This window comes from Ruditapes philippinarum, unplaced genomic scaffold (assembly GCF_026571515.1).
Source record: "Ruditapes philippinarum isolate M1 unplaced genomic scaffold, ASM2657151v2 ctg483_1_1_1_1, whole genome shotgun sequence".
In the NCBI taxonomy this organism is placed as follows: Eukaryota; Metazoa; Mollusca; class Bivalvia; order Venerida; family Veneridae; genus Ruditapes; species Ruditapes philippinarum.
The window spans coordinates 127,326-141,308 of NW_026855476.1; the positions used below are offsets into that span (position 1 = coordinate 127,326).

General features: G+C 32.8%; 1 protein-coding gene across 1 annotated transcript; it reads right to left on the reverse strand.

Moving 5' to 3' along the window:
* Positions 1–2,309: 2,309 nt before the first annotated feature.
* LOC132743490 (uncharacterized protein K02A2.6-like) lies at positions 2,310–3,161 on the reverse strand. The gene has a single exon (XM_060732008.1). The coding sequence runs from the start codon at positions 3,159–3,161 to the stop codon at positions 2,310–2,312; it is 852 nt and encodes a 283-aa protein (XP_060587991.1).
* Between the last annotated feature and the right edge of the window lie 10,822 nt (positions 3,162–13,983).

The window sequence follows — 13,983 nt, forward strand, 5'->3', positions numbered from 1 at the left end:
TGTATATGGACGGTAATGGAAGTGCTAGTAACCGTACAGGCCCCTTAGCACCGGTTAATCAGAAATCATTATTTGAACACGGAAATGGTGACATTTTGAATTTAGAAACATCCGCAGATGTGTTCATACGGCGGTTAACATGGAACCTTCAATTTGACACAGTAGTGCCATTCCATTAAAAGCGAAGTATGGTCCCCAAATAAAAGAATGCATGTGCCCGAAACGAGAAAACAATGGGCGGAACTAAATAAAATGGAATTTTGAAAGGGGATCTGAGGTTATGAAGCCTGCATATCACAGATAAGACGTCAAAAGACAAATTTAAAAAGCAGGCAACATATCCTAAGGGTGATTCAACATTATTCAAGTAGGAATATTGGAACCACCCAAATAGAAAATGCCGAAAAGTTGAAACAAAAAATACCACAAGCAAAACAATAATGTCGTGCTGAACGATCTTCAAGGATCGAAAATATAACATCATTGATTAAAGCTGACGTTATTTCATAATACAAGAATGATAAATGGGGCACTGATGTAAATACAATACGACGTAAGTTTTTATTGTTGAAAACTTGATAAAATAACGTTTTTTTTCTTATTATTTCTTTTGTATGATAATTTCTATATCTTTGCAACAGTAGGGTGCGAAAATCGAACAGCTTTATACGAAATCGGCACCAGAAGTTATTTCCGCTTGAAAAATAAAATTTCCTTATTTTATCGTGTTAGAATCGAAATAGCATCGGCCGGAGAGGTGTTTATCGGCTATTTAACACCGGTTTTGTCGTTTTGATGCGACAAAATTAACCACTCAGGCCTACGGCCTTCGTGATCAAATCCTACGCATCAAAACTCCAAACCGGTGTTAAATAGCCGATATACACCTCTCAGGCCGATATTATTTCTTAAATATACACCCATAATAAGTATTATATTAGAACAGCATAGTTATGATGTTATTTATCTGATCAGCAATATATGTTGTTTTTTTTAAAATTTATTTGTTAATATAGTAGTCTATTCCAAAACTTTGCATTATTGATTTACCATAATTTGTGCGGTGTTTGGGAATAAGTATGTTATGATGTGAAGCAGTTAGTGCGTCATTAACCGAGTGCTTAAGTTCGTTTGCTTTTAACCACTTGCTCTTACCTGGATGGGTTCGCCTCCCATCGATACCTTGGCTTCTTTCCTGGGTAAGCTCCTGAGGTGTTCCTTTGCCAGTAAAGATGGAAACTCGCTATATAACCTATACTGTGTTGGTGTGACTTAACATCCCCCCGCACCTCGTAAACAGGATTTAAAAATCAAACATAAACAATAACTATTACAACAAAAACATTTATTTTTTGCTTTTGAGTGGAATACAGATTTATCCGTGAAAGTTAAATTTGATAATTTCACACTTTTCAATGAAAAGACTACTTTTTAAAAATTTTCTCCGAACCTCACATTTTTATTTTGCTTACAATCCCAAACTTATCAGGACTGATTAAAGCAAAACAAAGCTGAAATTGAATGATAACTTAAATTAAAACATAATCAAAAATAACTTACAAGCATTCTATTTATCGATTAACAAATATCATATCTTAAAGTTCTGGTTACATTCATTACAGTTTTATAATTACACTTTTTTTTCCATATTGATGACATTTATGTCTCTTACGAGCTATAACTGTAATGCAGTGTGTAAAAGCCATGACAGCGAGTAAATAGCTAAGCGTTCGTAGGACAGTCTTTCAATAAATTCCACGTTTCCAAATAAATAGTCGCTTATTGAATGTACATGTATATACACATTTATCATAAATTATTCAGTGTCTGTAAGAGTCCTCAAATATCTTTCTGACCAATAGCAATTCAATCAATCTCATTAAAATCATTTCCTAACTGTCGCTCCACTACTTTACGCTCGTAGCGAAGAGTAACGGAGCGAAAACGATGATCTGATTTTAATGAGATTGCGAGTCAATATATCTGCCTTTTTCTCAGAAGAATAACATGCAAGTTGTCCAATAACAATGCATTTTTCATTATTCCATTTTGAGTTTAATTTTCCTAGTTTCTTGTTTAGAATCAGCACTTTCTGTCCAAGTTTTTATGTTATTATCTGAGTATTTGCCCGTCTGTCTGCGTATTTCTTCATTACGAGTTCATTTTCCTTACTTTGTGTAATTCTTCTTTCTTTCAAAGTGCGGTCGTTTATTCCAAATCTTACTGTTGAATAACAACGATGCAGGTGCAGATCCTGTGGATACATGAGGGGTTGTTCGATACGTCAATAAAAATTTGTAGATTTCTTTTCACCATTTTTTCTTTCTATTGTTAGCAGTCTTAACGCATTTTGCTATTGTTTTATTGAAATTTTCTACCAATCCTGCTGCTTGTGGATAATAAGGCGTAACACGCTGATGTTTAATTCCGTTTGCAGTAAAGAAGTTTGTGGTTTCTTGAGATACCATGTTTGGTGCATTGTCCGTTTTGATCACTGAGGGAAGTCCATGTGTGGCAAATATTTGCATAAGTCTTTGAATGATACATCTTGAAGTGATTGATTTCATGATTTCAACTTCTGGATAACGAGAGTAGTAATCTATTACTACAAGAATATATTCTCCCCCTGGGAACGGTCCTGTTAAATCCATCCCAGCAATTTGCCAGGGTGTTTCTGGTAATTCTGTTGGTGTGATAGGAAGTTGTTGTGACGGGTTTGAAACAAGCTGGCACTGGAAACACGTTTTAATCAGCATTTCAATTTCGTTGTCAATGCCAGGCCAACAAACTATTTCTCTTAGTATTTGCTTTGTTTTCACTATGCCTTGGTGTGTTTCATGTGCTATTTGTAATACTTTTGGCCTATGTCCCTGTGTAATTACAATTATGTTGCCCCGTAACACAATGTTATTATGAACATACACTTCATTGCGTAACTTGTAGAACATCTTGGAATTCTGATGTTTCGGCCATTCATCATGCTGAATGCACTTGATTAGTTCTTGAATGAATTTGTCCTGAGGTGACTCTTTATCAATTTGATCCAGGGTCATAGCCATTGTCACGGCATTTTCGCACACATAATCCATGTAACCTTCTGTGATATTTGATATCTCACATTTTTCTTGACTATAGACGTTTTTACAATACGATTCTTCCATAGCAACCAATGTTGCATTTCGCGCATGCGCATTCTGCGTAGGGCAAAAGCGCAATAAAATTGACAACATTGTATGATACTTTAAGGCTTTAAAAGTCGTGATTCCATGTTATATCAACCAGAAAACAGTAATTTTGGGATGACTCAAAGCGGTAAGTACTTAAAACGTCAAATGATATTTATATCAGATATAATAAATATGCAGGACTAATAATTCAATGGTCAAAAGGCGCTTACAAAAGACACAGCAGGGTGTTAAAGATTAAATTTTATTACCCCTGTATTACATATTATTACACAATGTGTATTGTACACTTCCTTTGGATTGGCCAGGCGACAAGTGTCAAACAGATTGACACGCGACCGTGGTTGTTTGTTTCCAGCTAGATATTGTATAAATATCATTCAACCGGGACGTTTTAGAACCATGACATAGTAATCACGCACAATTATGAAAATCGTAATTTAAGTAACTTTAATATATACCGATCTCATCAATATTTATTGATTTTGTGAAGTGACAATCAGTGTGACTTGCATTAAAAATATTAACATGTGTTACAAGGAACTGGATGTAATGAATGTTATTTCACTTTCCTTAAAGATTTTGAAAAAAATAACTATTTAAAATATATTTATGTGACTTAAGAATTATCTGTTTTGCATCACAGTCAAATAAAGGATAAAATCAGGTAAACTGAACACTAAAAATGCATTATCACCTGACCTGTTCTGACTATTTTCAGAATGCTAATTAACCTCGATTTCATATGTTATAAAAAAAATATTTTTTTATGAACTTTTTCAACAACAATTTAGTTGACTCCCATTTGAATAAAAGATATAATTCCACATTTTCCTAAAAAATTCTCAATGTCAGGTCCGAAACCGTAAGCGGACCCACCGTAAAGGGGAATTCTTAAACAATTTTCTTTTTCCGTGCCTTTTTATGGCAATCTTAACAACAAAGCTATAATAAAATCTTTTCTATTTTGTTTAAAGCTATTTTATATAATTTTCTACCTTTTACCTAAAACTAACTCGGAATTGTCTATGAACTTCTTCTATGATTCTATGTTAGACTATGCCTTTTTGCCCTAGGCCGATTGCTCATGTGCGGGGAAATACTACTTCCGGTCGATTTTTCATAGCAACGGACCGCGTCGTAAAAAGGTCTATATGTCGGCCTTGAGAGGATGTCAGCTGGGTTTAATTATCCTGATTGAAATTCTATATTGAATTTGTAAAATTTGTAGTCTAGGAAGCATTCTTTCTAGTCTAGCTTGAGGTTTGTGTATTGGCTTGAAAATGTTGACTAGCGGTTTATGGTCTGTAATTACTTTAAATGTTAATCCAAACAAATAAGTGTGAAACATACCTTTATCCCACGTTACTGCTAAGCATTCTCTTTCAATTTTACTGTATCGCCTTTCTACATTATTTAGTGTTCTGCTTGCATATGCTACAGGTCTTAAATGTCCATCATTTGGTCATCAACCATAAGAGTTGTTTCAGCTTCTGAGATGTAGAAAGCCGTTACACTTGCACTTGTTATCAATGGTTTTGATTGTTCAAACGCAGATTCTTTTTCCCTGTCAAACGGAACATTCTTTCTTGTTAGTTTTCTGAATTGTTGCGAAATTCGGAAGGAATTTTGAGCAGTGGTTTAGCAGTCCTCAGAAAGATTTAACTTCTTTCACATTTTTGGGTTATGTTGTTTTTAGCACTGCCTGTATTTTGTCATCATGTGGCATAAGTCCATCAGCGGTGAAGGTGTAACCCATACATGTGATGGTTGTCTTTCAGAATTCGCATTTACTTTTGTTCAGCGTTAGGTTTTTGTCTCTAATGCGTTTTAGAACTTTACGCAATGTGGCGTCATGTTGTTCTTTTGTTGTGTCATATAGTACATGTTTATCATCAGACATATTTTTTTCAGTTCGGTATGTCTCGAAGTGTATGTTGTTTTATACGTTGGTAGACTTCTGAAGCACAGGAAATTCCAAACATAAGTCGACGATAGCGATATATTACGTCGTTTGTTACAAATGTTGTTATTTTTCTTGATTGTGGGTCAAGCTCTATATTGTGATACCCCATGTTTAGATCTAGTTTAGTGAAGAATTTGGCTCCACTAAGTTTTTCTAGTGTTTCGTCAATGTTTGGCATTGAAATCCGTTCACGTTCAACTGTTGTATTTGCTTGTCTCATGTCTACACACATTCTAATGTCACCATTCCTTTTTGGAATAATAACCAGGGGTGACACCCATGATGTAGCACCTTCAACATTTTCTATGACGTCAGAATCTTGTAGTTGTTTTATTTTTTCTCTGACTTGCTGTCGCATTTTGAAAGGTATTCTGGGATTTGGCTGTGCAATGGGCTTATCTTTGTTGATTTGTAGATGAACCTGGAAATCTTTGAGTTTTCCCAATCCTTGAAATCTGTCACTGAACTCTGATAAAATATTTTCCATGTTATTGTGATTTGTTTTCACATAATTTATGCATAATTTAAGTAACCCTAGATCAACTGCGGTTTGTTGTCCAAATAGTGGTGTGCATTCTTTATGTGAAATTTTATTTTTACTTCCTTTTCATTTAATTTCATTTTCATTTCTGCAATTCCAAGAACTTTCAAAGGTATTTTTTTAGCATAAGAATAGATCTTTGAATGACATTAGTTGAGTGATGTTGATTTCGTTTTTTTTATCAAAGGTTGCGCGATCTAGGCAGTTACCACTAGCTCCAGAATCTATGAGCAATTTACATTTAATTCCTTCGATTTCAACTTGCACATATGGTGACTGATATTTTGAATTTATTTTGAATACACATTCGTCTTGTATATTTACATTTTCTTGATGATCATCACGTAGTGCACTTGGCTTTTTCGGGATTTGCACATATTTGCATAATGTCGAAGCTTGTTGCATTTACGACACGTAATATTATGAGATTACAGACCAGAATGACCTTTTCCTCCGCAACGGTATAAGCTCTTAAATTGTGTCGGTTTTGGAGCTGGTCTGGCTCTTGGCTGGTACTGCTTTCGCTGTCTAGTTGGTTTGTTTTTAATATGGTTTACGTCATCTTGATAGGTATAATCTAATTATTGTTGATTTCTTGTAGACCGTTATATTGCATTGTCATGTAAGTTTGCAAGTTCTGTTGTGCGGGCAATATGTTGAACTTTTTCTAATACCAGATCTTATTCGCAAAGAAATCTGATATTTAATTCTTTTGAGGTACAGTGTTCAATATCTTGGTAGCGTATCATATCTTCTGCAGTGTTGTCTGGAAAATTACAAGATATTGAGAGTTTTTTTAGTCTCACAATGTAATCGTCTACAGTTTCATCTGAGTATTGTTTTTCCTGTCTAAATCTATGTCTTTCATATGCTATATTTTTCCTTGGATTGAAGTAATGTGTTAACTCTCTGACTGTTTGGCTGTATGAATTGTCTTGACGGATTGTTGTCTAGTATATGTCTTTTTATTCTTCTCGTCCAATATGTTATAGGAGAGCTTTTTTCTTTCGTCTTTTGTTATTCCGGCTGCATGTATGTAATATTCAAAACGTTTGATGTAATTGTCCCATGAACTGGATAAGTTGGTACTTTGCCCAATAAGTTTGAAAGGTTGTGGCGTTGGCAGATCAAAAGGTGCCATCTTGAAATATTTATATTAATCCTTGATTCTTGAAAATAGACACAATAACTTTATCACTGAACTTATTATTAACAAGTCCTCTAGAATTAACTGAATTAGTAAAAGTATTATCCAATCGACCTGGTCGACATTATAATGTCTGCTATATTATAGTATCTGGACAAGCATTAAATAAAAGAGATATTAAACAGCGCAGCCGTTCGGTTTCTAAGTCTATTTACTAATGATACTTTCAGGTGAATTTAGTTGGGGCTTATCAGCTAGTGGCTACTACTAGCTGACCATTAGCGAGTACATATATTACAGAACGTTTAAGATAATTAATCAATTATTGATGCATCGTACGATTGTTTTTGAAATATATATGTATGTTCTACATTGCATTTTACAGCGTATTTGGATCATACGAGGGTTGTTCGGAAAGTTTTTTAGCAATATGATTTTTTCTGTTTTTTCCTACGAAATTATTATAAAATTTGCTTAAATGTTATTTATCCCGGGTTTTGGGCTTTAAAACGTTGTAAAGTTACTTAACAGCAATATAACGTTTTCCCTAGCAACACCCGTCCGCCCTGGCGCCCCGGACTATTTTCTTGTTATAAGTTTTCTTACTGAATAAAAAGAGCCCCTAAAATTGCGCCAAACACCGGCCATCAAATCCGAACTACGAGTAATCCGGTTTGAGGGCCTAGTTGAACTGCGCTCTAGAGTTATAAGCATTATTGCAACATTTAAATCTGACTGGTATAGAAATGTATTCGCCAAGTGGGTTACGAGGCATGAGAAATGTGTACATTGTGAAGGAAGATACTTTGAAAAGGAGTAGCAGTTGACTTTTCTACGGTGACGTTAAACTCTGGAAATAACGGCAACGTCGGATAACGTCGTTGCGTGCGCCGGGTCACCGGTAGTGTCTGTACCTAACGCTTTGTAGCTTTTGTATACATGAAGCTATTAAAGTAATACAGAGTAAACTCTTGTTTGATTTTATCTTTTCCAACGCTAAATATTGACCCAGTCTCAAAACTTTCCGAACAACCCTCGTAAAATAAAATTGATTAAAATTTTGAGTATTTTGATTTTTAAATTTTGGCAGATATTTAAGTCATAGTACATGTATTAAAAAAGAGCAAGGCATAGATTTGTCCGTTAGAAAACAGTTTTAAACAAAACATGCAAAAATGGTATTTAAAAAAATACTTAGCCGTTGTAAACCTTGTTTTTAGCTTCACCAGAGCCGAAGGCTCAGGGTGAGCTATTAGTATCAAAGGGGGATGCTCCGGCGTCCGTCGTCCATCGTCATGCGTCAAAAATCGTCTTCTTCTCTGAAACTACTGGGCAGATTTACTTCAAATTTGGTCTGTAGCATCCTTGTGACAGTCTCACTTGAATTTGCTCGTGTCATTCCAATTGGCCCCTTTTAGGGGTTAGCAGAGCTAAAAATAGAAAAACCTTTAAACATCTTCTCCTACAGAACTAATGGATGGATGATCACCAAATATTGTCTGTAGCATTCTTGGGTGGTCTTTTATCAAGTTTGCTCATATTATTTTGATTGGCCCCTTTTAGGGGTCTCTAGGGCTAAAAATAGAAAAACCTTTAAACATCTTCTTCTACAGAACTAATTGATGGATGATCACCAAACATGCTCGGGTAGTGTTTTATCAAGTTTGCTCATATATATTTGATTGGCCCCTTTTAGGGAGCCGCTTAAGCTAAAAATAGAAATACTGTTAAATGTCTATTTCTAGAGAACTAATTGATGAATGATCACCAAACTTTGTCTGTAGCATTCTTGGGTAGTCTTTTATCAAGTTTGCTAATATTATTTTGATTGGTTCTTTTAGGGGTCTCTTTGGCTAAAAATAGAAAAACCTTTAAACATCTTCTCCTTCAGAACTAATTGATGGATGATTACCAAACTTAGTCGGTAGCATGCTGGGGTAGTGTTTTATCAAGTTTGCTCATATTAATTTGATTGGCCCCTTTTAGGGGCCGCAAAAAGCTAAAAATAGAAATACCTTTAAATGTCTATTTCTAAAGAACTAATTGATGGAAGATCACCAAACTTTGTCTGTAGCATTCTTGGGTAGTCTTTTATCAAGTTTGCTCATATGAATTTGATAAGCCCTTTTTAGGGGCCGCTTAAGCTAAAAAAGAAATACCTTTAAATGTCTATTTCTAGAGAACTAATGTATGAATGATCACCAAAGTTTGTCTGCAGTATTCTTGGGTAGTGTTTTATGAAGTTTGCTCATATTATTTTGATTGGCCCCTTTTAGGAGCTGCTTAAGCTAAAAATAGAAATACCTTTAAATATATATTTCTACAGAACTAATGGATGGATGATCATTAAACTTTGTCTGAAGCATTTTTGGGTAGTCTTTTATCAAGTTTGCTCATTATAATTTAATTGACCCCTTTGAGGGGCCGCTAAAGCTAAAAATAGTAAAACCTTTAAACATCTTCTACTTCAGAACCAATTGATGGATGATCACCAAACTTTGTCTGTAGCATTCTTGGGTACTCTTTTATGAAGTTTGCTTATATTTATTTGATTAGCCCCTTATAGGGGCCACTAAAGCTAAAAAAAGAAAAAACCTTCGAACATCATTTCCCACTGAAATAATTGAAAGATGATCACCAAACTTTGTAGCATTCTTAGGTAGTCTTTTATCAAGTTTGCTCATATAGTTTTTATTAGCCCTGTTTAAGCTAAAGCTGAAATACCCCAGGTCATGGCATTTCTTCAAATTATTGTTTAAACATATTCTATGCTCAAATTTAATATTAGAATATATTGACATTCCAACACTGCAAAGCAGTTGTTTCTGGTGAGCGACTCAGGGCCATGATGGCCCTCTTGATTTATATTTAGCATCAACTCGTTGTCAGTTTTACATTATTTCTAAGTCGGAATAGATTGTTTAGCATCAAAACTTTTGTCTGCACTACATGTATTTCGAAAGCTAGTTCGGACTTTCAACCTTGAATCTATGTTTGCATATTAATAATGATTTTTTTAGCTTACCATATGAATTTACATGTATATAACATCTTGTAGATGTAGATGTGTCTATTTTTCTTCATGTTTTCAATAAAATGATTTATATTCTGAACATTTTCTATTAATGACTATAGTAGACTCAAACGTTCGCCAAAAGACCGAGCATTCTTTTGATAACAGTGTCAAGATCAAATGAAAGTATGTATGATAGTATTGAGTACAAAAGTGACAGCAATGAACTCGTCCACTTATACTGTCATATTCCGAGGGGCGATTCTATGCGATCGACAGAAATAACATCAATGTCATTAATTAGTATTTGTTGTTTAACTAATAATTAACACGTAGAAAATGCCTCTAAGTTTCATTCCTTTTGAACAGTTTTAACATTTGACTGTTAACTTTAGCGGGTAAACTGGTATGTTGGGACAAAAAAAATTGAAAATTCGTTTACTTTTGGCTAATTATTGTTAAAGACGTTTTTGGGAGTTTTCATATAGACATATAGGCAAAATTAAAACTGTTCAATAGAATTTCTTTAAACTTGGCATGTTGATAGAATATGATAACAGAAACATTTTAAGCGAAAAAAAATGGGGTCACCGTTCTCATTTTCGAGTTATCTGCCCTTGAATTGGACTTTTTTGTTAAATTCAAGGAAAGATAATTTACAATGAATGGAAACAATACAATTTTTTTCTTATTTTCAAGAAGCTTACCTTCATTTTAGTTGATATGCAAAATTCCAAGAACGAATTTAGAGTGGGTAGTTTTTATTCCCACTTCTTCTTTTAACCTATGTATTTTTTCTTAAAAAATGGCCTATTTTTTAAGAATTTAAAGTACCTTTATTTTCATTGAAAAAAATTAACAGAAACGATGTAAGGAATGGCATGTTATTATGTATTGTACTCAACAATAAAAAGAAAAACATAATCCAGAAGTAAAAACAAGAATTCATTTAAGTATGTGTAAGTTATCTGCCCTTGATATAACCTCAAATAAGTAAAAAAGTCTGATGTCCTTAAACAAAATTATCTAAGGGAATACTACATGAAAAAAAATTCTTTTATATATGTCGATAATTATATTCATTTTGCAAATTTTTTATATACAAGGGGGAGAATCACGCCGTTCGTTACCCAAACAAACAAGATGGCGTATGCAGCCAAAAAGTAGGTTTTTCCCTTTTTTCTCTGAAATTCGTGATGTTCTGATGTAAAGGTACATATAACAACCTTTTCCACACTTTTCCTGGCACACAAGATTTTATTTCATGTTGTTTCGCCCCGTACTTCATCTGAAATGCGCGTCACCAGATTCAAAGCGAGAGAATTTTCCACCGGTTTGATCGTGGTAACGTACGGCTTTTTCTCTTCACTGTTTCTTTTACATATATGTATATTAACTGAAACCACTGACTTTAAAAAGTTGTAATATGTCGTCATCTAAGCATACATGTCCATTCTGGCTAGATTTACTGCTGTAAATATTAATATCGGGGCATTTCTCGGAAATGATAACGTATGGCGCACACTATATCAATGATAATGTACGGCGCACTTTACTTCTTGGTGGATTTCCATTTGTCCAATCAGGTGATAATAAACTTTTTTTTATGTAGGAAATGATAGATATCTGAAAAAATGTTGGTCAGGTCAGAAATAATTAATTGAACAATGCTGTACCATCGGATATAAATATCTTTCTAGCTGGTGGCATAATAGATATCCGTTGTTAATATACCAATTAAAACACACGTGTATAGTTTGAGAATATTTTGTATAAAAAGCAGAATGGAAAGAAAAGCCTCCACTTTCAGGAAACATTTGTGTAGTGTTGTCTTCACATTAAATTTCGCCAGTGTTGTGCGATAATTATGGTCTTATCCCCTTATCAGAAAGAAGAAACGCATTCAGCAGAGCAAAAATGTTAAAAAGGTACGGACGGCTTGATATATTTTCTTTTCTAAAGAAAAAGTCTAAAATCATTCCTAACAAATTTCTGATAAGGAAATCTTAATATTTGAACCCGTCAAACATTTACAAAACGAAAACTGATTGTGACTAGCTTACACCCAGATGAGATGAGCCTGTGTTTATTCAATCTGGTCGCTCATTGAAAGAAAAATACATAACAGAGAAAAATGAATGAGTGTTGGTTCTATAATGAATGTATTAAATGAGTAAGAAAATAATATAATGCGAAAAACTTAAATGAATTTAGTAAATAAGAATTTTTCTGTTTATTTGACGGGCGGTTAATATTGAAACGATACCATTTAGCGTGACGTTGTGCCACTATGACATCAGATATATTTACACGACATAGCCTTACAGTTTTTCTGTACGAAATTTGCTGTATTATTTTTACAATAGCTTTAGCTCTTACATTTGGTTTGCTATTGCTAATCATGGTCATGCAACTACATAGTTAGGTAAAGAAGCAGGCGCTTGTTTTGGTTGAGTATATTATGTTTTGTTTAGGGGGTGAGTTGTCATACACAAATTTACAATTTATATGCATTTATTTTTTCCAATGATTGTTATTATCTTAAATGCTTCTGGGATTGTTGTTTTATCAATTCATTTGTAAATAAGATTGTTATATGTCTATTAACTGAATAATTTTAATGAACACGAAATAAGTTAAAACCTTTATGTAGATTGATAACGGGATAGTTTACGCCAATGCAAACACATCAATATTATTACAATCAGGCAGAGAAAAAGTTTGAAAAGAGTAAATCGATAATCTTTATGTAGCAAACAAACTTTGAATTGCAAGTATTTTTTTATATCTTTTCGGCAGGATAAACTGTCCGAGGAGGGCCAGGCATTTTCGTATCGTAAAATAGCTTCCATTTACAGTATCAAGTGAGTATCCCAAGCATCACCGCGACTTAGCGCGGGAAATATAAATATAGCTAACCTCGGCGCGTCGCATAGGATGGAAAATACCTTTTTCATATTTTATTGTAATAAATATTTACAAACTGTGTCTTTTTTTTATCAATATATTACCAATAATGATGTTAATATGAACAAATAATCATATCTCAAATCTGTGACTATGACTTACAATGAAATTTACCTTTAGTGTATTAAAAAGGTTTTTATAATTATCTACTACACAAACTTTTCTATCTCCAACGTTTCGAGGGGTTAAACCCCTCTTTATAAAGGAGTTACTGTTTATTTTTATATAAATCACATATTTATCTTCTTACATGTCTTATCTTTAACTATGTTATGCATACAGGAAATGACGTCGTTGACGTCAACAATAAAAATTGCGCAAAATATGATGATGACGTTTTCCGTCAAAATTGTTCCACTGCATAACGTTGCTCCCCTTATTTAATATTATTTATAATATTAACATACCAAGAATTATGAAACTTATTTCAATGAAAATACATTAAAAATAATAATAATTATTATTATTATTAAAAAAAAAATTTCTACTAAAACATTCCAATAATATTTACAATAGCAAATAATTTAATAATATTAAAAATTACAATAGTTATAATCATAATAACAATGGCAATAATAATAACAATGGTAATAATAATAATAATAATGATGATGATGATAATAATAATAATAATAATAATAATAATAATAATAATAATGATGATAACAACAATGGTAATAATAATAATGATAATAATAATAATAATAATTACAACAATAATAATAATGAAAATAATAATAACCATGATGATAATAATAATCATAGTAGGAAATAACCGTAACAATAATAATAAGGAAAAGAACAATGGTAATAATAATAACAATAATGGTAATAATAATGATAATAATGATAATTATAACAATAATAATCATGAAAATAATAATAATCATGATAATAATGATAATCATAGTAGGAAATAACCGTAATAATAATAGTAATAACAATCATAATAATAGTCATAATAATCATAACAGCAAATAACCGTAAACTTAATAATAGTAATAATAACAACAGCAATAATAATAATAAAAGGTATAATAATAATTATAATAGTAATAATAATAATAATAATAATAGTAATTATGAATGACAAGCGACACGTGATAAGCTGTGTCTAACTAAAATTACCATGTTTAAGTAGTTAGAAAAATATAATTGAAATAA